The sequence below is a fragment of the Thamnophis sirtalis genome, unplaced genomic scaffold, assembly GCF_051295495.1.
Source record: "Thamnophis sirtalis isolate CommonGarterSnake01/CBP01778 unplaced genomic scaffold, rThaSir2_p1.2 scaffold_13, whole genome shotgun sequence".
Lineage (NCBI taxonomy): Eukaryota > Metazoa > Chordata > Lepidosauria > Squamata > Natricidae > Thamnophis > Thamnophis sirtalis.
In genome coordinates this window covers 246,483-271,288 of record NW_028261393.1, presented here as the reverse complement: position 1 = coordinate 271,288, position 24,806 = coordinate 246,483, and the positions used below count along the sequence as shown (strand labels likewise).

The window sequence follows — 24,806 nt, the reverse complement described above, 5'->3', positions numbered from 1 at the left end:
CAACCAACCCCCTCCCTCTGCCAAGGCATGCCCCCCCCCCCCCGCTGTTAGTACTGGACCTTACATGGTGTGAGCCAGGCACCTCCATTCAGAGTGCCTCCTTTTCCAGAGGCTTCCTGGGAGGGGGCTCTCCCTCCTGGGGGCCACTCTCTGCAGAGAAAGCCACAGCAGGAAGCCTGAAGTTACCCCCTGATCCGCCCTGGTCCTGCTGGTGCTCAGAGATCTCCAGCACCTCTTGGGATCTGGAGCTTAATGCCACTTTTGGAAACCTGAACTTGCTGGACGGGTCCCCTTTGAAGGTTGTTTTCAAAGATGCCCCCCCTGCTTGGGGCCCGGCTGCAGCTACAGCCTCGGGGGCCACCCCCCCATTGTGCTTCTTGAAGCCAGAGAGGGTGATCCTGGGGGGCTTGAATTTGGCAGCCTTGAGGGCGGTGGCAGCAGTGGTGCCATGGGGGGCCTCCTCCTTGGCCTCCTCGGCCTTCACCAGCTGGACGCTCAGCTCTGGGTCGTTCTCGGCCCCCTTAGAGGGAGACAGGAGTTCTACCTGGGGCAGCAGGAGCTTCCCCAACTTGCTCGTCCCATCCTGGAGCAGCACCTCCACCCTCTCTCCCTGGAGCTGGGCGGTGTCCTCCGCCTTCGAGAAGCCCTGCCTGGGCCCCTTCAGCCTTGGGGAGGCCTTCTCCGCTTCCCCGTTGAGTTCGGCGTTGCCCTTGGGCCTGGAGAGGGAGACCCCGAAGGGGGGCCTCAGCTTGAGTTTGACAGCTTTGTCCTGGCACCCCTCTTCCCTTGCCAGGAGCCCAGCGGACCCTTCCTTCTCCTTGGGCCACCCCAGGGCCAGGAGGCCCCCCTTGGCTTCCGCCTCCTGCTCCACAAGGCCCCCGGGAGCCCCCAGCCCCGCCCTGGGCAGGAAGAGCCCAAGCGTGGGTATCTTCACCCGGTGCCACTTCCCTGAATCCGAGTGGCCGTCTGTCCGCTTCCAGCCCTCCCTCTCTGCGCCTTCCAGATCCAAGGCCCCCCTCTGCCGCATGTGGGGGCCCCCCACCTCATATTCAGCCTGAGGTTTGAGACTTGGAGCAGAAATTTCCAAGCCAGGGACCTTAAAAACTGATTTCTTCCCTTCTGGCTGCCCCCCACCCACAGCCCTCTGGCTTGGAGAAGTAGCGCTCCCTGTGCCCCCCGTGGTGCCTTCTGCCTCACACGCAGCAATACCGATCTTGGGCATCTTCAGCATGCCCTCCAGCCCCACCTCCGTTGCCCCTGCCGACTTGGCCTTCTCTCTCCTCTCCTGATCCCCAGAGAAGCTGACATCCAGCAAAGCAATCTGGGGCATCCTGAAGGCTGCCTCCTCGGCAGGGGGGCAGAGGGGCTGGGCATCCAGGCTCAACTCGGCCTCCGGCTTGGAGACACTGAGCGATGGGAGCTTCAGCCTGAATCTGCTCCCCTCGGTTCCCATCCCAGCCTCTGTTTCCAGCTTGCCGAGAGGCAGAGCGGGCGCCTTCAGCCGGCTCTCTTTCGCCCCCGTTTCAGAGTCCAAGGCATCTGCGCTTCCTCTGAGTTTGGGGGGCTTCAGCTCCAGTTGGGGGACCCGGGGCAAATCCTCCTCGCCCTGCCCATCCCCCTCTGAGCCCAGGCCCCCAAATGTAGGCCACTTCACGGAAGGAGTGCCCACTGTGACTTGGGGCACCACCCCTCCCCCATCCAAGCCCATATCAAGCTCCAGCTGGGGAGCCTTCATTTTTGGGGCGCTGAGTTTCGACAGCCCCATTGAAGGCATCTTGGCCTTTGCTTCTGGCCCTTCCAGGCCAAGATCCTCCGCCTCTGGCAGCCAGGCCTTGGGCAAGGAAATGTCCACTTTGGGCAGCCGTACCTTGGTGCCCAGGGCAGAGGCTTCAGCCACCCCGTCTAGGTCTTTCTCTCCTCCCTTCCCCAGCAACTGCATGGCCGCCTCTGTCTCTTCCGCCTCCTCACCCTTCCCAAGTTTTGCCAGCTCCACCTTTGGCAGCCTGGCCTTGGCACCTGTGCCTGCCTGGAGAACGGCCTCTTCTTTGCAAGCCATGGGCAAAGCAATGTCCAGCTCTAATGTGGGAGCAGACACCTGGATGGGAGGCGCTGTGGGCCTCTTAAGCTCCCCCTCCTGCTGCTGGCGCTCTGCCTCGGCAGCATCTCCCGCCCGTCTCGCCACGCTTGCCCCCACTTCAGCTTTGGAACTTGGCCCAGCGATCTCCACCGATGGCACCTGAACTCTGAACCCGGGGCTCTCCGGCCCTGGGATCAGCCCGGCAAGCTTTGGCAACTCTACCTGGAGGAGGGCTTTCTCATCCAGCTCTGGAGCTAGAAGGTGGGCCTTCCTTCTCTCTCCTTGGGCCTTCAGAGAGGAAAGCTTCAGCTGGGGCATCTTCCCAAAGGGGCCCTTTGGCTTCTCCTTCGGACTCCCAGGGGCCTTCTTGGCTTTGGCCTCCCCTTCTCTCCCCATGAGGCCCAAAGACGCTATCCTGAACTTGGAGGCTTTGGCCTCCTTCTCCAACATCCTGGGCTCCGGCTGCCCTCTCAGGCCCCGCTTGCTCCCTTGCAGCTTCACCTCCTCACTCTCTAGGGCGCCCCCCTCTTCTTCCTCGCCTTTGCCCCCAAAGCTCAGCAGGGATAGTTTTGGCCCTTTAAACTGGGCCCCGAGGAGTTCTGGAGAGGTTCCCTCCCTGTCCCCGCCAGCCCAGCCTTCCGTGCCTTGTGGGCAGCCAATGTCCACCACCTCCACCAAGGGCAGGCCCATTCTGCTCCCCGTCCTTTGGCCGAGCCGTTCCTTGGGCGCTTCCCCTCCAACCTCACGGGCTAATTTGGCATCTTCTGCCTCTGCTTCCCATTTTGGTTTAGGCAAAGATATCCCAAACTTTGGCAATTTCAGCTTTGAACCCAGGTCGGCAGCTTCTCTGCCCTCCACTCCAGAGGCCGAAATCTCTGGGCTCGTTTTGCTCCAGACTTTGGGGCCTGAAATGCTGAATTTGGGCAGGGCAAATCGAGAGGTTTTCACCTTGACCTGACTCTCCGCAGTCTCCTCTGGGAAACCTATTGGTGGGATCTCTACACTTGGCAGCTTCATCTTGACTCCTTCTGGCCCTTCGGTTTCTTCCGGACGTTTCTCAAAGGCAAGGTCCAACTTTGGGAATTTGGCCGCCATCCCAGCCAGAGCCGGTCCTTTGAGGCTCCCCATCCCTGGCTCCAGCTCAGGCTGGCTGACCAGACACTTCGGGAGACCGATTTCCACCTCCAGGTCTTTGCTCAGGGTCTCCAAGGTGGCCTTCGGGGCCTCAGGTCCCTGCTCAGAAACGTCCCTTTCACACTGTGCCAAATCCAGCCCGACCCCAACTTTCGGCAGCTGAATATCCAGCGCAGGGACAGTTGCGGATGGGAAGCTCAGTGGGGCTGGAGGGGCGGTCATCTCCACCTCTGGCCTCTCAACAGAGATGCCCAGCTCTGCCTTTGGTACCTTAGGAAGTTGCAAACCTGGCACTTTTATCGCCAGCAAGGAAACATCCACCTTTGGGAGGCCGACCCTCATTCCCGCGTCCCCTTCTGGTTTCAGCATTTTGACCTGGACTGGAGGTGGGGAGGGGGCTTCCTTGGCAGGGAAATCAAATTTTGGGAGGGATATTTGAGGCATTTGAAACTTACCTCCAGCCCCTTCGGCAGCCTCCTTGGGTTTTGCTCTTCCAGAAGGGGCAGCCGGTTCCCCCACAGCCTTGCAAAGATGCATCTCCTGGACTTTGGGGGCAGAGATGTCAAGAGAGGGCACCCTCACCTCAGGGAGCTTCACCCGCGTAGCCCCTGCCACCCCAGCTGCCTCTCGGCTCTCCAAAGGCTGCTCCCTCAGGGAAATCTCCAGGCCAGGCAGCTGAATTACGGAGCCCTTCGCCTCGTCTGCCTTGGAAGCTCCCGGGGCCCCCAGGCTGAGTTCCACCCGGGCCAGTTTGCCTGCTCCTCCTCCTTGGGCCTTGGAGCCCAGCTGGGGTGCCCTGACCAAGGAGGCTCTGCCCGGGATTTCAGGGCTTTCCGTGCCCGCCTTCCCTTTGGGAAAGGGGAGCTCTAGATCCACACCAGGAGCTGCCATGCCCAGAGAAGGCACCGCCCCTCCGGCTCTCGGCTGCTCCTCCCACCCCCTTTGGGGGCTTTCTCCCAGGGCCAGTTCCAGGGCAGGAGCCTTCATCAAGGGCACCTTCAGTTCCGCTTCCTCAGCAGAGACCCCAAACTTGGGGACTTTGATTCTGAACCCCCCCTCTCTTTTGGGGGCAGCCTCTGGGGCAGCACCCTCCAACCTGGGCAGGGCCAGGTCTACGTCCACCTTGGGAGCTGCCACTTCGGCGGCAGGGAGCTTCAGCCCGGCCTGGAGAAGAGCTGGCTGGCTCTCCAGCACACCGGCGCTCCCTTTGGGCAGGACAGCCTCCACTTTGGGCCAGCCGAGGGGTGGCGCTGCGAGGGCCAGGCGCTGGCCTTTGGGGCTGGCCTCCCGAGGCTCCTCCCCAGCCCCCATCCTAGGCAGAGCAAACTCCACTTGTGGGGCTTGGAATCCCATTTCCACTTTGGCCCCGGCCTCTTCCTTGGGCTTCTTCGCTTTGGAAAAAGGCAGAGTGAATCGGAAGGTCTTCCCCTCGCCTTCTCCCCTGCTTGCCTCCTTCGGTTCCGGAAGAGCCCGGGGCCGGCCCATGGCAAGGCGGGCCTCGTCCGCAACGGCTTCCTTGACCTTCAGCCGGGGGAACTTCAGTCGGTGGCGCTTGGTCTCCAGGGAGGACAACTTCCGCGAAAGGCCTGGGCTCGCTTCAGCCACGGCCACCTCTCCAGCACTCCTGGCCTTGCGCAGCTTGGAGAACTTGGGGAAGGAGAATTCCACATCCACCGGAGGCCCCTCCGGCTTCCCGGCTGACAGGCGGGTCTCCATCTCCTGCAGGCTCTGTGCCACCATCCTCCTCCTCCTCCTCTCCTTCTTCTTCTTCCTTTTCAGGGAAGAGAGAGCCTGGATGTTCTGGGGAGAGAAGAAGCCGGGGCTTGGTGAGACTCCCTGGCCAAGAGGCCGGCCTCTTTCCCCGAGACCGGAGGGCTGCTTCTCTGGCAGAACGCCTGCATCTGAGGCTCCAGGAGAGGAACAGCCCCGTTTCCAGAGCTCCTTTTCGATGGACGGGGGGGGGGGAGGGGGCTTCCGGGCTCTTTTCTCAAGCCATCAGGTCTGTCCAGGGACAGTCAGCCTCAGCCCCTCTTTAGGCCCCCTCAGCCTTCCCTACATTGCAAGGGGACTCCGGGGACAGAACAGGGGAGGGACGAGCACCCAAGCGATCTTTCCAAACAGTTTAAGCAGGAAGCTTGGGAAGCAGAGAAGCCTGCAGGCCGTTGGGAAGGGAAATGAACAAGCATCCTGCCTCGAGCTGAGCAGATCGGTCTCATCGCCCTCCAGGAACCCACCGGGGCGCCTGAAGAGGAGCCTGAGAGGACCGACTCTGACTTAGACCCACTCCGTAAGGGGGCAGCACCTCCTGGGCCTCAGCGGGATTGAATCTGGATTCCATTATAAATGCAGCTTGCATTTTAGATGCAGCAACTGCTGGAATTGCCCTTTAACGGATTTCTTAGTCCTGCAGTAAACTTGCTTATCGGAAACCTCCCTTCTGGGATGACAGCCTGGGAGATTCCCAGTTCTTGTCTCAGCCAAGAGAAGCCCAACGAAAATCTCTTCCCCGTTTCTCCTCCAAACTCGTGCTCAGAAAGGGGGAGCCTCTGAGGGCAGCGGACGGATCCCCCCTGTGCTACACCTCAGCCGCGGCCGGGGGCTGCCGCCTGCCCTCCTCCCTGGGTAGCTGCTGTGCGGAGGAAGGCAGAGTCTGGGTTCCAGAGGTGGAACAGCCAGGGCTGCCAAAGTCACCTACCAGCTTGGCCATCTTGGCTTTGGGGCCTCTCACTTCGAAGACGGTGGCTCCGGGCTTGCGAGAGACGTCGGTGCTGGGAACCACCCGCTTCAGGCAGAAGGAGATCTTGTAGGGCTCCGCGCACTTGAGGATCTGCAGGGCATCTTCATACTTGATGTTGTCAAAGTAAACTCTGGCACTCAGGAGCTGATCCCCTGCAAGTGGCCAGATGGGTGAGAGCGGATGTTAAGGGCATCCCAAGATCTCTGCCCACCACCCTGAAGGGCCCCCGTTCGCCCACAGAGGCAGCCTTTGGAGTCATGAGGACGGCCCGAGCGCTCCAGAGCAGCTGGACGAGGCCCCGTTTCGTCCTGCCCGGCCTGCCTGCTGCTGCCAGTCTCTGCCCACCTGAGTTGGGCCCTTGTGGATCAACCCTTTTTATTAGCTTATAAAATACAGAAGCAAATAAAAGAGGAAAAATAGGGGAAGGAAAAGGGAAGAGGAAAGTTATGGCAGCAAAATCCCTTCATGGACAAAATGGAAGGGCGCTGCAGGTGGAGGAGCGGCTGCGAAAGCCGATGGAGTCAGCAGAGGCGGTTAAACTGACGGCTTTGATCAAAGGCGAAATCGCAAGTCCTTTGGTTTCTACTTGGAAGCCACTTCGGGACTTTGTGCTTAAGGTGGAAAGACACGAAACTTTGAGCTACGCTGATTAGATAGAACTGTTGTTACAGGAAAGGCTAGTTCATACTATGATGCAAAAGTGAAAAAGTTGGAAGTTGGGTCTTATGTCTTAGTCTACCAGACCAAACGGGGGGGGAGTCAGAAGTCAACTTCTCTTTTCTTCCTTTTTTCCTCCTTTACAGCTTTCCTCTTATTTGCTTTTGCCTTTTGTATGATGAACTAATGAAAAGGGTTGCTCTGGGTTGGGCGCTTCTTGGTCACTCACCTTCCTGGAGACTCAGCATTCGCGCAGCTGGAGAGTCCTTGAGCACATCCTTCACAAAAAGGCCTTCCTTCCCTCCTCCAGCCACGCTCAGCCCCCGGGCCCCGGCTCCGGCCTCCGTCTCCACCACCATCTCCAGCAGCTCAGAGGCCTCGATGGTCTTCTGCGGAGGAAAGAAGAATCCGTCCACCCATTCGCTGCCTCTGGCTCCCTGGGATGGGAACCGGGGGGGGGGGGGGGTTCCCTACTAAATTTGCCACGTGATAAAATCTGGCTGCTCTGGAGGACTCTCTCTACAAGGCTGCTTGTCCCACTGGGCAACCTCGAGGAGCGGCAGGAGTGGAGAAGGCGGAGAACAGGAAGGTACCTTGGGGAAGGATGTGCAGATGGCGCACCTGTCTGATAGCCACTGCAAAGCTGTATTTGCATCAGGAAGCCGAGCCTTCTCCTGCCAAAGCTGCCTTACCGCTCTTGCCAGGTACACCTTGCCAAAGCCGCCCGGCAACTGCCGCCTGCAGGGGACTTCAGGTGGAGAGAGGACCCCGGCCCATCCAGAGGCCTCTCTGAGCTTGGCTCCGCTTGCCCAGCTGAGCCGGGGCTTTTCCTAGCTTCCTTCCAGGGAAAGGCGATCCTAGAGCCCCCCCCCCCATTCAGAGGTCCCTTCCTGTAGCCATCGAAGCTCACCTCCATTGCAATGAATTGTGCTGTCATCTTGCGGGTGGGGGGAGCAGAAGGATGTGCCCCTCCACTTCAGGATCTCCTCCCTGGTTTGGGCTGTTCTCAGGAGGGCCCCCTTCAGCATCACATGAAGCTTCTCTTGGTAGGCCTGGAAGGGGACGGAGGTTGCAGAGGTGGGAGCATCAGCCACCCCCCCCCCTGCCAGAGTGCCCAGACCCAACCTACCATCCCCTCCACCCCCCACTGGGACAATGATGTCCGAGCTTCAAGAATCGCCCCAAAGCAGTCCTGCCTCTCCCAACCCCCTTGCCTCCTCCGCCTCCACGAGAGACCCTCTTCCTCCCACCGGAGGCCCTTCAGAGGGGTCCCAGGACTCTCCCCACTAGGACAGGGAGCAAAAGCATGATTGCTGGAGGGGGGGCTAAAACCTTCTCCTCCCCATCAGTTGCAAGTGGGTTGTCATGGAGTAGGCTCATCACCCTCCTGCAGGCGCCCACAAGCCCTCCTTGCCCCAGAGCAGTCCAGCTTTGGCATGGCACCCCCCCCCCCAAAAAAAGCTGCCCCATTTTCCAGGAGGAGGAGGAGGGCACCGACCCCCACTGCAATATTTGATTTAAAAGATGCACAGGCATTTCCACCCACTTATATTGTGAAAAATACAGTAATTTCCCCTATCCTTGAGGAGAAAATTACCTCCCTCTCTTCATCAAATTTATTTATTTTTCAAATTTATTTGCCACCAATCTGACAGTCCAGGCAACTCTGCAGGGTGCCCCAAGCTGCCTGGCTGGTGGCTGTAGCCGTAGAACGGGCAGCAGCCAAGGCAGTGGCAGGAGGAGCTGGCCCCCACCCGTGGAGTGGCTGAAAGAAAACCCTCCGTGGGACTGTTGCTTCCTTTCCTGCTGGCCAGCCCTGGGCTGGGGGCTGCCCTGCCTGAAAGCAGCCTCCCACAACCCAACCGGTTCTCGGGGTCTTTTCTCTGGGTCAAACGGCCCCCTCCTTGGAGTCAAACTCTGCCCACAGCCTGGAGTTCAATCCTGACTGGCTCAAGGATGGCTCAGGCTTCCACCCGTCCGAGGTCAGTAAAATGAGGATGCAGATTGTTGGGGGGCAAAATGCTGACATTTGTAAATAGCGCAGAGAGGGCTGTAAAGCACTGAAGCGGTATATAAGTCTACGTGCTATCGTTATAGTACTATTGCTATTCCTTGTGCAAACGATCCAATTTATTGGATAGGATTTTGCAGTGACTCTGCCTTATTTGTACCACACTTGGGCACTTATTTTAGATCTTATTTTTGTTGTTATTTAAGTTTGTATGGCATAGAGAGGCGTTGGGAAGTATACAAATACTAATAACAATTCTCAGTTATGTTTTAATTTGGCATCCGCTTGAGGCAGGGGGCAGGTGTGTTAAGACTGCTTGTTATGCCTTTCATCTTGGCAGGGGGGGCTCTTGGGAAGGCCACCCCGTCCTCCACCTCCACCACCCCGGAGCCTCTAGAAAAGAGAGCCAGTCTCTGCCCCATGGATGCCTTTGGGATCTCCCCCCCCCCCCCAGGCATCATCAGCAGTTCCTTTCTCGCCTTCAAGCCCAGTCCTGGTGGGGGCCATGCTGCTGTTCGAGGAGCAGGGCATTTCATTCCCACACTGGACACTGGAGCCCACGCCACTCCATTCCCCAAAAGGTCAGGGCTCCATGCCAGGCATTCCCTGCCCAGGAAGACAAAGGGGCGCTGAGTCCCAGCCAGGCCTCTGGCATTGCCAGCATTCCCAGCAGAATTCCTTCACGCCTCCTCAGTCCACTGGGGCCGGCAGCTCCAAAGGCTCCTTCCCACAGTGGCCATTGGGCAGGAGCAGGACCCCGGAGCAGACGGGGCAGCCCCACTCTTCTGACCAAGCAGAGGGGTCAAGGGAGCTGGGCTGCTGCCTCCCCCTGCCTGCCTGTGCAGCCTGCCCGCTGCTGGGGCAACTCAGAGGACCAGCCTGGGAGGACGGAGGATGAAACAGCCAGGAGGGTCTTCAGTCCACTGGCGCTGGACAGGGGTCCCTGGCAGGGCTGGGAACAGCTCGTGGGAGTGTTTGTGGTCACCAAAAGGCCAAGCAGAAGCTGGAGGGGTTGAGTGCCTTCCGTGGAGCCCAGGAAATAGCTTCCAATAAGGCACAGCCAGGCCTGGTGGGAAGCCCCTGGGGGCGAGGGCAATGCCCCGTGCTTCTTTGGAAGGCAGCAGTGCAGCACGCGGCCCTCAGAGGCCTCTTCCAGCAGGAGCCCAAGTTGCCTCTTAGGCAACGGCACTGTAAGTCCCTTGCGCCCGTCCAGGGCTGGAAGCCAAGACTCCCCAGACACGGGCAGCAAAATAAAAGTGGACCCAGGAGGTGCCAGGCTGGGCCTGGAGAACTCCTCCATCCCTGGGCCAGCTGGAGGGAGATGCTGACTGGACTTCAGCAGCTCCCATAGTTTGAGTGGAAGAGGTAGCGAGCAAAGACGGGGGGGGGTTCTTTGCTCCCTCCCGCTTCTGCTCATGGCCGAGCAGCTGGAAGGCTGGGGAGAAGGTCAGGCATTCTGTAGTCTCAGCAAAACTCCACGGAGGGAGGCAGAACGGGGGCCGAGGCTGCAGTTCCACCCAGCAGAGACAGCCCAGAAGAGTGACTCAGCCTCCCTCCCGAAGGTGGGCAGCCCAGAGGCATTTCAGGCGCCACCATCTGCTCTTGCTGGATGGCTCTGCCTGTTGTGTCCTTGTGCTGGACGGCAACCTGCCCCTCCCCCCTGGCCTTGTCCCGTGAGAGCAGCCTTGCCCTGGCCGGGTGGCCAGAAGGGAGGATCAGCCCTCCGTCCCTGGCTTGGAAGGATCCCTTTCAGGCTGAGCTGTGAAAGACGGAGCCCTCAGGCTCCAGGGAGGGATTCCGATGACAGGCCCAGCAGCGGGACAAGAGCGCTGGGAAGGGGGGAGGCTGGTCTGATCCCTTCTTCTGCAAGTCAGGCCTAGTGCTGGGGGGAGCCAGGCTTTCCCTCTCCCGCACTGGACCCCAAGGACAGCCGCTAAGAGCCCATTCCAAGGACCAGCGGCAGCCCTCCTGCCATCCGGTCCCTCCCCCTTCTCTGGGTAATCCCCCATGAGCTCTGCCCTCACCTCCCCCTTTCCCTCTGCCCCCTGCAGCCTCTGGGCTCTGCTCCCATCTCTCCTTCCAAAAGACTTCCCTAGGGACCCCCCCCCCTGTCTTGTCCTCTCCTTTTCCTGCCCCCAAAGCAGACAGCAAACATCCTGGCAGCTTCATTTCCTGGCCCCGAGGGCAGGGCCGGTAGCGCCAAGACCTTTCCTCCCATTGTCTCCTGGATGGCCCCCCCAGCCCCACTCCTGGCACTGGGCCGCCCAAGCCCAGGTGAGGGGAGCACTGGCACAGCAGCTGTCAGGAAAGGAACCAACTCCCTTCCTGAGGCGGAACCCCATTCTCAGTTGCTTAAGGCAGGGAGAGGAGCTTCCTTGGCCTTCCAGAGTTCCTGATCCAAGAGGAAAAGCCCTTTGCAGTCAGCTAGAAGCTGCTGAAGACGCTGCCGCCATCTCTGCCAAGAGGGGCTCTTCCTGTGTGGGTTGTAGTACCAAGCCACCCTCACCCTTTCCAACCCAAGAAGCAGCAGCTCTTGGGAGATTCGGGAAGCAGAGCCCAGGTGCCTACAGGTGAGCATGGCCAGGGGCCAAAGCCTGGGCAGCCCAGCGCAACTGGACCATCCAGGTGCCCCGAGGCTGCCACTCCGGCCAGGAGAGCCCTCCCCTCCCCCCCCCCCCCAGTGTGCTTTCTTTTAAAGAGCAGGGCAGCTCCAAGGCAGCTCCGAGCCCACCGCGCAGAGCCACCAACGCTGGCGGCCCTTTGGGGCCAGATTCTGCAGACCAGAACTGCTGCTCCAATTAAGTAAAAGATGGGAAAAGGAAAGTATCAGTCAAAGGTTGAAAGAGCCGCCTGACCCGGGAACCAGCGGCTCTGGGGACATTTGGCTAATGTGGAAGGAGAAAAAGCGGCTGCCCTCCAAACTGGAGTTGGGCCAAGCTCAGCAAGGTCCCTCGATTCCCCCCCCCCCCGTCACTGCCTTTCCCTGGCCGCGGGGCATCCGAGATTCTCCTCGTGGCTACCCGAGGGCAGGGGGCTGCCGGGCCGACCGGGGGAAAGCGGAGGGCACGCCTTCTCCTGTGGCCGGCTCGGAAAGAGCGCGGAGGCTGGGAAAAAGGCGTCGAGCTGAGCCTCGCCTCGCCGGCTCCCCCGGCCAGCAGATCCGCGGCGCCCACCGGCCCAGCGGGAGTCCGCGCGCCCTTCCCTTCCGCGCTTGCCGCGCCCAGTGGGCCAGGCTGGGAAAGGGCCGAAGGACGCCGGAGCTCCCCTCCCCTCGCCCAAGACCGGCGCGGCTCTGCACAGCGAGGCGCTCCGGTCTGTCCAAGCGCCGGGCCCTTCAGACTTACCCGAGCCGGTTCCTCCGCTCCGCTCCACAAAGCTCAACCGCCGGTCTGGCTGAGGCTCCGGGCGCGGTCCAGCAGGAAGCGGGCGGCTCTGGCTGACCCTCCATCCCGTGGGTGTCCGAGGCGGGCGCGGCGGGGCCAGGGCAGGGTCTGGGCGACGTCGAGGCGGCTCCGAGGCAGCCCCGCCCAGAGAGATGTTGGGACCGAGCGGCCGCCAGGCACCAGCTGCCAGGCGGAAGGAGGGGCCGGGCGAGAACGCCTCTCTTTACCGGAGCAGGAGTTTTGTACTTATTGTATTTTAATTGGTCTTTTAATTCTGCTTTTAAACGTTGTTGTTTGTCCTTGTCCATGAAAACAGGCAAGTCAAATGATAGCAACGGTAATTCCAGATGCACTTAGGAGAATTCCGTCTCCTTTGGGAGTAACAAAAGCCCCCCTGCATGCCTCCAATTCTCCCTCCAGCAGCGCAGAGGAGACTGGAGTCCAAATGCTCGGCCAGATTCAGAGGCGTTGTAAGGGGCGAGCAGGGGAGAGCCGGCCAGCCACCCACTGAAGAAAGGAGATCTCCAGGTTCCCATGGGTGAATCTGGGCCTGGCATCCAAGTGAGGAATCAGCTTTACCTCAACAGCCTGGGCACAATGAGAGGCCTTTGCCAGAGGCCAAGGGGGGCTGCCAGGAAGACTTCCACCCCATCTCAGCCACCAGGCTGGGGAAAACGCCCTCCTGGCCCACCCTCCTCCAATTGGGAGCTGGGCTTCTTCGGAAGGATGGGAGAAATGTGCCCCTCCTGCCCTCTGCTGGGTTGGTGCTCCAGCCAAGTCGCCCAGGAGGCTGCTTATCAGAACAGCACCATGGCGCGGGGTCTCAAGAGGTGCCAGCTGGGGTGCCTCTTGGCAGTGCAGTGGGCTACACAACTTTGGAGAGCAAGGTGTGTTTGTGGGTGAGGTCACGGCAGCTGAGTGAGGCTGAAAACGTCCCCTTGCAAGCAGACCCAGAGAACCAGCGTCGTTTTCTGTCCTCCCCCCTCGTCCCAAAGATGCCCTCCCCAAAAGGAAATTCGACTTTCTTGGGGTTTTTTTTTCTTTGAAAACGTTTCGCTTCTGTTCCAAGAAGTTGAACTGATGAAGCTTCTTAGAAGTGAAAGCTTTTCCGAAGGAAAAAATAAACAAGTCCAGTTGCCTTTTGGAAAAAGCACCTCTGGGTCAACCCTGAACTGGATGATGAAGGATCTCCATAGACGTCCCACCCTCTCCCTCCAGAGGTTTTCCTTTTTCTTTCCCTCATTATCTATTTGCTTATCAAGCCTCTGCCGTAACCAGATAACTTTTGGTAACCCACATAGAATATAAAGGTGTTTTTTTACACAAAAAGTGTGTAGAAAGGAGGTTGGGTCAGCCTTAATGTACATTTAAATGTAAACACAGAAATCTGTAACTTGCAAAAAAGGGCCAAGGAATGCTGCTAGTCCCGAGGTTAAGAATCTCAAGGGGCAAAGCTGAAAGTCCCCCTCCCCTCTTTGCGCCATTCTTAATATCGGTCCGATTCACGGGAGGAGGAGAAGAAGAAGATAAAGGGAGAGAGGGTGAGGCCCTGGGTGAACTTCTGTAGTTGCCTCAATAAACAAGTAACTAGTCAAAACGTACCTGATGTATTCTTCAACTCCAACCACCGTGGATTCCACTGCAAGGTTAGGAACAGCCCTTTGCTTAGAAAATTTAAAGATGTATTTAGAAGACCAATTATGGACAGACAAACAGGCTGGAATCTCCATCAGCAGCAGCAGCAGCAGGAGGAGGAGGAGGAGATCAGGCAGGGCAGAGCAAACCTCGTTTCACCCACGTAACACCCATCCTCCGGGAGCTGCACTGGCTGCCTGTTGATCTCCGAGTTCGCTTCAAGGTGCTACTTGTCACCTACAAAGCCCTGCATGGTATTGGACCTGGGTACTTGAGAGACCGCCTACTGCCAATCACCTCCACTAGGCCGATACGATCCCATAGATTAGGCCTCCTCCGAATCCCATCAGCCGGCCAATGTCGGCTGGCAACTACCCGGAGGAGAGCCTTCTCGGTGGCTGCTCCGACCCTCTGGAACGAGCTCCCCGTGGAGATTCGAACCCTCACCACCCTCCAGGCCTTCCGCGTCGCCCTTAAGTCCTGGCTGTCCCGACAGGCCTGGGGCTAAAGACTTCAACCCCACTCGAATTGTATGACTGTTGTGTTTTTAATGATGTATTGTTTTTTATGACTCGTTTGTCCCCCCTCCCCTTGAGTTGTGAGCCGCCCTGAGCCCCCCCAGGGAAAAGGGCGGCATACAAATAAAGCATCTCAATCAGCGGCCGGCACGGCGCCCCCGCCCCCGGCGCTCCAGGCGAATCTCTCCGATTGGATGGGAGGAGGGGCGCTCGGGGCGCCCTGCGTGGGCGGAGGGAGCCATCGCGACCAATGGGAGTGCTCGCACGAACGCCTCATCTCCATAGAGTGGGCGGGCGGAAGGAAAGCCCAATGCGCTGATTGGCTGCCCGGTAGGAGGTGCTGCCCGCCGCGGAGGCCGCCCCTCGACTGCGGCTGGGGCAAGGGCGACCCCTGGAGGCGGCGTTTGCAGCCTCGCCGCCCGGCGTTCCTGTCCCGAGCCTGGAGGCGCCGGGCTGAAGCCGTGCGATTGGCCCGGGAGAGCTCGCTGGTCCCCCGGCGCAGGACGGTTCCGCTGCGCTGGTGCTGGCGGAGAGCCGAGACGGCCGCCTCCTCGGAAGAAGCGTCCGGTGAGGGCTTCAAAAGCACCCCCACTTTTGAAAATGTTTGGTCAACTTAAGGCAGGGAAGACCCCTAAAGCCCCTAAAGCCTCTTTTCCTCATCACAACCACCATGCAAGGTGGGCTGGCTGAGAGAGAGGGCCGATCCTCGGCTAAAGGGAGGATTAGAACTCGCATCTCCCCGTTCACCTGCACCAAACTGGCTGTTGTGTAATATGAATCCATTTAATCATGGCTTATGCAATAAGAATAATATTTTTAATTGAATATGTGTGAGGACTAGCTCAATCTTCTATTTTACCATTCATGAAATCCTAGTTTTTCATGTTTCCCTGCATGAAAAGCAGCTGACTTATTGCCCCCGAGTGGCCACTAACTGCCCATCCGTGTTTACTCTCTTGACATTTCTGTGTCCCAGTGCAGGTGCGACAACGGCCGGGGAGGGTGCAGCCCCCCCCCCAGAAGGCCCCACCTGTAATCCCTCCTTAGGGCCACCCCACTCTTTTACAGCCTTTTAACCCCAACACAAAGAATGGATAATTCAGCAGAAGAAATTATTGAAAACTCCTTCCAAGTCAGTTCTTAATTAGATCCCAGTAATCACATTACCATCCAAATAGGTTAGCATTTATTTGATTAGCTGCTTATGCTTTGTATGTTTTCAAGTTGCACAGAACTTTGCAAGCATCAACATGAATTAAGGTTTCTTAGCAACACAGGAGGAAGATTAACATTAACCCGGGGATATTCAGTTACTTGCCATCCAACCTTTTACTAATTCTGATGGGTTTGTTTATAGCTGGCCACCCAATCGTCAGGGTGGCCTCCGCATCCAACCTCCTTTCTGCTGATAGAAGGGGTTTGGCTGCTGCCTTCCACTTAGAACATAGAATCCTAGGGTTGGAAGAGACCTTTGAGGTCTTCTAGTCCAACCCCCTGCTCGAGCAGGAGACCCTAGACCATTTGGTTCTGTGCAAGGGCTTTTCTCGGTGGAGCAAAAATCTTTGCTGCCCCAAAGAGCCCTTTCTGACCTGGGAAAAGCAGCTGCAGACCACCGGCCCAGACGGGGGCCAGAGCCCACCCAGCTGTGCTTGGGTTCACGGACTTCCTGTGAGAGCGGGGGGGGGGGAGGCACTCGGTGGCACAAGGGGCGGTGGGTGAAGGCGTCCAAGGCAGCGATTTCCAGCCTTTTGAGGAGGGGGCTCATTCCTTGGCATAATGCCTGGAGAGGTAGACATTTTTCCCATCGTACTCCGATGTGGTCAGGCACTTGAGGAAGAAGTGCCCCAGGTCATGCTTTGAGATGACCCGGGCACCGCTCGAGGTGTTCACAGTTACGGTGTAGTCGCCGGTGAGGGGCTGGTCACCTGCAGGAGGAAGAACACCCATTGCCAGAAGCTGCATGCAAAGCCCACCTGCGCCAGCCATGCAGCCCCAAGACTTGGCTCAGCACCAGCTGAGGAATAGCACTGGAAATGGGGCGCAGGTCCACATTAGGGGGCTCAGGTTTTTTTCACGGGTGGGAAATGGTTTTTTGTGCGTGGTTTTTCTGACACCTCCCCAGTCACAAACCCTTCCTGCATCCAGACTGATCCGTCAGTTGCTGGTCACTCTGCCCCCACCACCCAGATCTCTGCCCAGGACGCACCTGCAATGTGAGGTGGCATGACGTAGACGCAGTCCAGGCCAGACTCCTTCAGGATCTGCTGCATGCGGATGTGGTCTTCGGTCACTGGCCGCAGCCTGGCAGGAACCTTGTCCGGGTCCCACATCAGGAAAGCTGCAAGAGACCCACAGCCCCAGGCCAAGTCGACTCAGCCCACCTCTTTGCGGAGGGAGGGGGGGAGCGTCCAGGGGCACCTCAGCGCCCCAAGATGAACAGAGAGATGCGGTCAGATGAGGGCTGAGGAGACCAAGGAAGGCAACCTCCCCATGGGGGCCCTGTGAGGCCCCGTCCCCTGTCTGGCCTGGAGAAGATCAGAGGTGGGGCCAGCATCTCACTGACATTCGTTTCCTTCCAGTTGCCTCCAAGACTGTCAACTGCCTGCCTCTCCATTCTCTTCCCTCCTAGGGACCCCAAGGCGGTTCTTTTCCCCAAGGAAACCCGGGGCTGTCAGACAGGTGGGGGGGAGGGGCTTCTGGCCCTTTGCTCAGCTGCAGATCCTACCCAGGAGGCAGGAGGAGGTGACCTCCAGGTATTTCACGGGAGGCCTACCTGAGAGACAGACCACCACTTTGCCGATGCTGCAGGACTTCATGGCTGCCACGATGTTCCGGGTGCCTTCGGACATCATGGTGGTGGGACCTGAGGGGCGGAGAAGGAAACTCCCATGAGCCCAGGGCCTCCGAAGAGGGAGAGGCCGGGGACGAAGCACAAGCGTTCCTACTGAGGTCGTTGCGGGTGCCCAAGACGATGATCACGGCGTCCTGTCCCTGCACAGCTCGGTCAACGTCTGCCCGGTTGAGCACATCTCCCACCACCACTTGTGCTGGCTGGAGGTCAGGGGGCAGCCGGGCAGGATCCCGAACCAGCACCGTCACCTGGTAGCCTGTCAAGGGGGAAGAGAAAGCAGCTGGTCAAACCTCCTCCCCCAAAGCCCTTGGAGGGAGGAGCAAAGGAAGCCTCAGGGCAGGCGGGGGGGGGGGGGAGAAGCCTTCAGCCCTTTGCCCCGAATGGGTTGGCAAAGGGGGAGGGGAATTCAGAGGAGGAATTTATGCTCCCCCCACCGTCCTTCTGGCCAGCGCTCTCGCCTGTCCTTCTGCTCCGGCCACCTTACGGGCGGAAGGGAAGAAGTTTGGTGTCCGTTTTCCTTGGTTACATTCCTTTTTCTGCAACACTGTCTGTCCCCTTTAACGTCCAATTGTCTCCTCAGGTTGTTCAGCATTAAGTGCTTTGCCTTTTTAAAATAACTTCAGGAATTCTTTTGTTGGCTTGTTCACATATTTAAGAAATAAATTACAGAGGAAATGCTAAACCTGTTTAGCCTGGCGTAATTTTTTGCATTACCATTTTTTGTGTGGTAAAACATTCTTTTTTAGATCTAAAGCCTCTTTCAAGCACACCAGCCTTCTTTAGGGACTATTTTATATGTTCTGCCAGTGAAGGGCATTTTATGCCACCTACTACCCTTAAATGGGTCGTTCCAATTAATTATTTTGTGGTGGATTTTTTTTCCTTTGACAATTATTGAGCTGCTCTGGGCAATTCTGGCCTGTGTCCTTTGTCTGTGCCAAGTCTGGGAGCTCAGGACCAACCAACCCCCTCAGGGCAGCTCAACTCCACTTAAATGTAATCCAAGCCTCTCTTCCCCCACACCACCCCATGGCTCTGAAGCTTCCTTTCCCCCCCCCCCTCCATGACTTCAGCCAGTGACCCAGAGGACCTTTGTATTTTCAAACTCAGAGAAGGGCCTAATCCTACAATCCTCCAACTCTCCCCACCTAGGTTGACCAGCCCAGAGCCCACCACTCCCCAGTTATGGCTGCAGTGCCCATCCAGAGGGGCATTGGGGACCCCCCATTTTCACTTCCTTATCCAAAACAATTGAGGCAAGCTTCCCCCCCCCCCCCCGTCTGTCTTGCAAAAGGGGGGCGGGAACACCAGCAATATGTCTCCCCAGCAGAGGTAGGCCAGCCCCCCCCCCTTGGCTGGAGGAAAAGGGGGGACAGAACAGCCTCCAGAATTAGCTCAACTCCGAAAGAAGCCAAAAGGCCCCTGCAAGGCTGGTCCCAGACTCTCCTCCTTATCACTGCCCAGCACACGGCAAGCAGCGGGGCGGGGAACGCCGGGCGAGGTGTGGTAGCGAGTCTCAAGCGCCGAGCCAGCCTGCCAAGCACACTGGAACACGGCCAGGCCTGCTTTGGGGTTCAGTTCTGTGGCCTCACCCGCAGCTAAACCAAGCTCCCATCTCCCGAAACCGCCCTCGGGACGACGGTCTCAGCGGTAGCAGCAGCAGCCCCAGGGGAAAGGCAGCCTTCACCCGGAAGCCTTGAATCTTGACCAGCCCCGCCACCCACACACAGCCGCCCCGGGTGCAATGCTCCTTCGGCACCCACCCACGCACCCCCATGGTCAGCCGCTGCGCCGCTTCTTCGGGGGGGCAGCCGTGTCCCGAGCGCGGCTTTCGCAGCCGGGGGGACGGCGCGGCCCTTCGCGGGCCCCCGTTGGTTCTGCCCCCCCCCCAAGCCGACGCCCCCTGCCCTGCCCTGCCTCACCCGCCCGCAGGGCTTGCGCCAGGGTGGCCAGGCCCGTCATGCCGGTGGCGCCGAAGAGGGCGATTTTCTTGCAGGCTGCGGCAGCCGGGCCTCCAAGCGCGCGGCTTCCCTCCATGCCGTCGCCTTCTCGCCACTCCAGCCCGGGGACGAATCAAGCCCTTCCGCCTGGAGCTCCGCCCGAAGAGGCCGGGCCAGCGGAAGGCGGCGCTTGGCCGCTTCGCTTCCCCGGGCGGACAGGTCGCCCGTCAGCCGCAGCCAGGGGCCGAGCCCCGCGGCCTCACTCGGGATCGCGGCAGAAGGAGCGACCGAAGCCCGTCTCCTCCTCCGCCGGCGCGCCTGCCTCCCCTCCCCCCCTGGGCGCCCGAGGGAAGCGGCCGGTGGCCGTCTGAAAAGGGGCGGGAGCGGCTGATGCGCTGGGCGGAATCCAGTCTGAGCCTCCTCGGTCGAAGCGCCTTCCTGGCAATCGGTCCCCGTCCCCGGGCTTTGGCAAAAGAGGGCAGCGCAGAAAGAGGAGGGGAGGGGAGGCCTTGGCCGGAGCCCAGCCGGCAGAGCAAAGGTGCAGGGCTCTGCCGCCGTTCTCTCGGGGCAGCCGTCCCCGCTCCCGGCTCCCCGCTCCCCGCCCAACCGCGCGGCTCAGCCATGCGGGGCCGTCCGTCGCGCTTCCTCCCATTCGGCCTGGTCGGCTCAGTTACCGGCGAGAGCAGCCGCCGCCTGCCTCGCGCCTTCCCGTCCTCCAAGGTGCCGGGCGTTGCTCCGCTTCTTTCCGCCGCAGCCGCGCAGCCGCGGCTTCCACCTGAAGCCCCTCCTCGGCACTCGCAGCCGCGGGAAGCCAGCGCTGCGCTTCCCCTCGTTCCAACCGGCACCCGCGGCTCGCGTGGAGAAGCCGGCGGCCGGGCGGAGGTCAAGGACGGGCGCAAGGTGACGACCCGCCTGCTACCGCAGACCCACCTGGGCATCTCTCCGGCGGGCGCGGGCTGCCTGGCCGCGTGCGCCGGGGCTGCTGAGCGGCGGCAGAAAGGCGGGCGCCGCTCCTGGAAAGCCCCCCCCCCGGCCTTGTAGCGGGCGCGGCGGCGGCGGCGGGAGGGGGGCTCTCCGGCTTTCGGGGAGGGGCTGAGCGGCGCTCCTGGATTGGCTGCTCAGCCAGGACGGCGATAGCGAGCCCGGCGTAGCGGCCCCGCCGGGCGGCTGGGCTCGGCTCTGCTCCTGCGCCCATTGACGAGAGCGGCCGCCAGCAGAAGCTTGCCTGGTCGCTGCCGCCGCTCAAACGGCGGGGAGGATAAGGCCCCGCAAGTGGACGGTGCTCAGGTGAGGTTGGCCCGGCCGCGGCTGCGCTCGGGGGAGGAGGCTGTGGGCGCCCCTGGGCTCTGACGACCAGAGCAGGAGCGGGAGCGAGGCGGAGAAGAGCCGGAGCCGGTTCTCCGGAAGCTTCTCGGAGGGGAGGGAGCAGGCCGGGAGTCCGGCCGCACAGCAGATGGGCCGCACTCCCGCCGCCCTTCGGGACCAGCCGTTCCCGCAGCAGGCCAATTTCCCCGGACGGCAGAGGAGCAGAAAGGCGGCTCTTGTCTCCGTGGGGCAGACCCCTCTGTGAGCCTCTGGCGGCTGATGAAAGGGCTGAGGAGGGGTCTTCTGACCCCTGGACGGGGTCTGGTCCCATCCCGATAGAAGGAAGGGGAGGGGGTGGCCCTGCAGCCTCCCTCCCTGAGCCCAGTTTAGCCAAACAAGGCCCCGGTCGCGGTTCCTTCCCTGACCCGATGAAACAGCACCTCTCCTTCGGCCTTGCAGTCTTGGGCTCCAGATCCCTAAACCGGGCAAAATGTGAGCTGCATATTTGGGGTGTCCAAATGTGTGGGTAAATTATGCCCATCTTGCTCCCCTGCGGCTTGCTGGACAGGGGTGTTGCCCCAGAGACCCCCCTCCACCTGCCCTGGGGGTTGGGAGCAAGGGAGTTGGTGGTGCCTTGTGCTGAGTTCCATCAGAGAAGGCACAAGGAGCTGCTTCGCCCACCACCCTCGCCCACCACCCGCTTCCCGGCCTTTCTGGATGGAGGACTCTTGATGAGGCCAGGAACCCGTTTCCCTGAGCGGCTCCTTAAGATGGCCAGGCACCCAGGGCTCCTGAAACCACTGAGGAAACCAGGCTGCCTTGAACATGGGTGGGTGGGGGAATTATCCTGCCATGCCATGTGGCTGTGGCCTGATGCTGTGAGTCCCCCCCCCAGGGCTTTTGCCCTGGCACAATTCGCCCCCCCCTCACACCTCCCCCCCCCATTAACCTCTTTAGATCTTCTCTCAGCATCATTTGCCTTTCAGCCCCAGCAATAAATATCTATCCCAAGCCTCCTTCCCCACAGACTTTTGTTGGGGTCAGACTCTGTCCTATCACCACTCTCTTCCTGCAATTGAATCAGGCGGAAGCCCCCTCCTCCATAATTTAATCTGCAGCTGCTTTGCCCCAGATTTTCCTGGGGGGGGGGCACTTCTGACTCCCAATCTTCTGAATGGGCCCGAATGGGAGGAGAGGGAAGTCTAGCAGTATGCAGAAAGTTTTGGACGGACACACACACACTCCTCCCAGCTAGTAGGGCAGTCTAGCTGCCTCGAGGGTCTCCAGGTTGCACCCTGAGGGAAAGGGGGGGGGGCTAGTTCAAACAGATGAGCTGTGCCGCCCTCCCATCTGCTTTAAGGGACAGCAAGGCCTAAGCACCAAATTCCCCCCTCTTGCCTTGTGTCTTTTCCCAGCCTTGCCTGGCTGGCTGCACTGGGGACTGATTGAGAGGGGGGAGGCGTCTGCCAGCCCCTCTCCATCTTCACTAGAGAATCACCCAGTTGGTGGCATCTCGCACAGCCTTTGGGGGGCCAGGTGTAGGCGTAACAAAGCAGGTGTGCCCACCCGGTGCTCCCTTTCAAGGGCTCCCATTTTCTCTCTCCTCCTTTTTTGGAATTCTGAACTCAGCATGTGAGCGGCTGGTGCAGCTTCGGAGGTTCATGTGGCCCCTTTATGGGGCTCCCAGGAAAGCAGCAACATGGCAAATGTTGCACCGGCTCAGCTGGATAATCAGGAGGCCCAACAGCAACTCAGCCACACCCGATGGGAAAGCACCGACCCCCACCAGCCCCGGCCTTGGGAGGAGGCCTCCTCGGGCACTGTCAAGCTCTTCGAATGCTCACGGATCAAGGCCCTCGCGGGTAGGCCTCCTCCTCCCCCTCCTCCTCCCCCTGGGCTCCTCTCGTTGGGCCGGAAAGGATATTGCCGATGGGGAGGGGCACCAAAACGGGGCTGGGTGAGGGTGCTTCCCCTCCGAAATGGTGCAGCCAATGTGTCTTTCAATAAAGAGGGGGGGTGGCCTAATGCCATCCCTCCCCCCAAATTTTGCCAGACGAGCGAGACGCAGTGCAGAAGAAGACTTTTACCAAGTGGATCAACTCCCACCTGGGCCAGGTCTCCTGCCGAATCGGTGACCTTTACACAGACCTGCGGGACGGATACCTGCTGACCAAGCTGCTGGAAGTTTTGTCTGGGGAGCAGCTGGTATGGGGATCTCTTGGCTTCTTCAGGGACGACTGCCCCAGAAGACGAGGGGGGGGTGCCTCTTAGGGCAGAGGGGCTGATCCTGCCTGTAAAGAGGGGTGGAGTCACCTTGAGTTGTGCTGGGTAACTTCAGGCCTCGGGGCCAAAGGGGGGCTGAGCCCTGAAAGGGAAGGCAGAGGAAGGGATGCTCCCTGCCCCACACTTGCTCTCTGCAGGGCTGTGGGGGGCTGTTGAGAAGGGTAGTTGGTAAAGGCAGAAGGCCGGGCTGTTTTGTTGTAAATCTCTTAACCAAATTCTGGAATTCTGCAACCGGTTGTAAATGCAAGCTAGTTTGCCAATGCCAGAAATAGGACTGTGTGGTTGTGCCTTTGAAGATGGGTTCTAAGTACTAACTGTTTTCAAGTGTGTTGTAACTTTGGTCATTAAATAATTGTTCATAAATGAAGAACTACCTATCAGTGTCACCTGTGCTGTGACTTAGAAACATACAGTAGTATTTTTATTTCATTGCACTTGTGCCATTTTAAAGGTTGCTACTTGTCAGTTCTGAATGTGCTTAGACTGTGCCCTGATGGGAGCAGTTATCTTTTGATTGACTTCCGTGGCAGCCCAAACCCACTCGGGGGAGAATGCGGATCCACTCCCTGGAAAACGTGGACAAGGCGCTGCAGTTCCTGAAGGAGCAGCGGGTTCACCTGGAGAACGTGGGTTCTCACGACATTGTGGATGGCAACCACCGCCTGACCCTGGGCCTCATCTGGACCATCATCCTGAGATTCCAGGTAGAGCAAGGGAGAGTGGCAAAGGGGGCCATGCCTGGGCAGCTGGGGCAGCTGGGGCAGCTGGGGGGGTGATCTGCTGCTGGAGGCTTCCAGGGGAGGCCGGAAGCAACCTGGAGACCATCTTGTCTCCCTGAGCTGTCCAGAAGCAGGAAGAGCTAGAAGGGCATCCTGTGCCGGTCGCGGTGAGTCGGGGAAGGCTGGGCGCCTTGGGCAAAAGAGGGAGGGAGGCGGCTGGTTTCTAGGGCATGGCAGGGAAATGGAAACTGGGGAGGTGGGGAGGAGGCTGAACACAGGTGAGCTTTGGAGAGAAGAGAGTGAAAGGATTCCCCTCTCCTGCTTCCCCTCCCAGATCCAGGTGATCAAAATTGAAACCGAAGACAGCCGAGAGACCCGCTCGGCCAAGGATGCCCTCTTGCTCTGGTGCCAGATGAAGACGGCAGGGTGAGTCCTGAAGAAGGCCCTCGCGTCTCTCAGGCGGCCGAGTCCTGACAACCGAGAGGGGACGGGGCTGTGAGCAAATGCCTGAACACTCGGAAGGCTCCTCTCCTGCCTGCATCTGCGCAGGCACTCTGTCGGTGGGCAGGGGATCCCTGGGCCCTGCTGGCACAGAGGGGGAAGCAAGGCCCCCCTGCCTACCCTCAACCGCTCCTCCTCCTCCTCCTCCTCTTCAGTTACCCCGAGGTAAACATTCAGAACTTCACCACCAGCTGGCAGGACGGGCTGGCCTTCAGTGCTCTCATTCACAAGCACAGGTGAGGGGGCTTGGGAGGAAACATGGCTGGAGGGCTGCTGTCCAGGGGCTTCTCTCTCCAGCCAGGGAGGTGGGGGGGTCTCTCCTGCAGGATCTGTCCATTGGCCAGCTGCAAAATGCATGGGGTTTCCCATGGACTTTGGCCCAGGCTAGAGGGAGGTCCAGTGCCGTGAGGAGGAACGTCAGTCGCACCCTGGATAGGCCCAGCACCTTAGACGCTCTTCTGTTTCCTCCCCAGGCCGGATATCATTGACTTCAAGAAGCTGACCAAATCCAACGCGGTGTACAACCTCCAGCAGGCCTTCAACACCGCCGAGCAGCAGCTGGGCCTGGCTAAACTTCTGGACCCCGAGGGTGAGGCTCTGGATCGGCCCCGAGTGGCACAAGGGGATTCCTCTGCCCAAGTGTGCTGGAGGCAGGAAACCCCCTCCCAGCCTCAGGAGGGAGGGGGGAGCGGCTCTGAGCTGGGAAGGATTCTTGGCATTTGGGGGTGTCTGTGGGGATGGAGATTGGAGGCTGAGAGCTCCACGACCAGCGCTGAGCCCTCTTGCTGGGCGATTCTCGCAAAGCGGGAAGTGGGAAGGAGCAGAAGGCAGGATCTCGGGCATCAGGACCCACTCGGCCTGCCCAGTTGCTGCCCTGCCCTCCGCAGCACTGGAAGCGGGCTGGGAAGGAGCTCCTCAGTCACACCCTGGCAGGGAAACGGATTTCTCCCCTGGCGCTGCCAGTCTGGGCATCGCAGCTCCAGATCTGGGCGTTCTAAGCAACGTTCCCTGATTTGCCAGGATTCGACTTCCGTTGTTGCTTTTCAGTCTGAAGT

General features: G+C 59.7%; 3 protein-coding genes across 3 annotated transcripts in view; 1 reads left to right on the top strand and 2 right to left on the bottom strand.

Moving 5' to 3' along the window:
- PRX (periaxin) lies at positions 1-7,652 on the bottom strand. Its single transcript, XM_014056434.2, has 4 exons — positions 7,516-7,652; positions 6,835-6,994; positions 5,907-6,100; positions 1-5,011 (listed from the first exon to the last, which is right to left on the bottom strand). The coding sequence occupies exons 1-4, from the start codon at positions 7,540-7,542 to the stop codon at positions 89-91; spliced, it is 5,304 nt and encodes a 1,767-aa protein (XP_013911909.2). The 5' UTR covers positions 7,543-7,652; the 3' UTR covers positions 1-88.
- A 7,663-nt stretch (positions 7,653-15,315) lies between these two features.
- Positions 15,316-19,078, bottom strand: LOC106541075 (flavin reductase (NADPH)). Its single transcript, XM_014056402.2, has 5 exons — positions 18,926-19,078; positions 17,098-17,259; positions 16,926-17,015; positions 16,359-16,490; positions 15,316-16,077 (listed from the first exon to the last, which is right to left on the bottom strand). The coding sequence occupies exons 1-5, from the start codon at positions 19,038-19,040 to the stop codon at positions 15,914-15,916; spliced, it is 663 nt and encodes a 220-aa protein (XP_013911877.2). The 5' UTR covers positions 19,041-19,078; the 3' UTR covers positions 15,316-15,913.
- A 2,785-nt stretch (positions 19,079-21,863) lies between these two features.
- Positions 21,864-24,806, top strand: part of LOC148042857 (spectrin beta chain, non-erythrocytic 4-like) — a 4,304-nt gene continuing 1,361 nt past the window's right edge. Inside the window, exons 1-6 of the mRNA XM_087727928.1 lie at positions 21,864-22,110; positions 22,302-22,453; positions 23,062-23,235; positions 23,585-23,676; positions 23,907-23,987; positions 24,225-24,390. Of these exons, the coding sequence (XP_087584054.1) occupies positions 21,948-22,110; positions 22,302-22,453; positions 23,062-23,235; positions 23,585-23,676; positions 23,907-23,987; positions 24,225-24,390 (828 nt within the window). The 5' untranslated portion in view covers positions 21,864-21,947. The remainder of the gene's footprint in view (positions 22,111-22,301; positions 22,454-23,061; positions 23,236-23,584; positions 23,677-23,906; positions 23,988-24,224; positions 24,391-24,806) is intronic.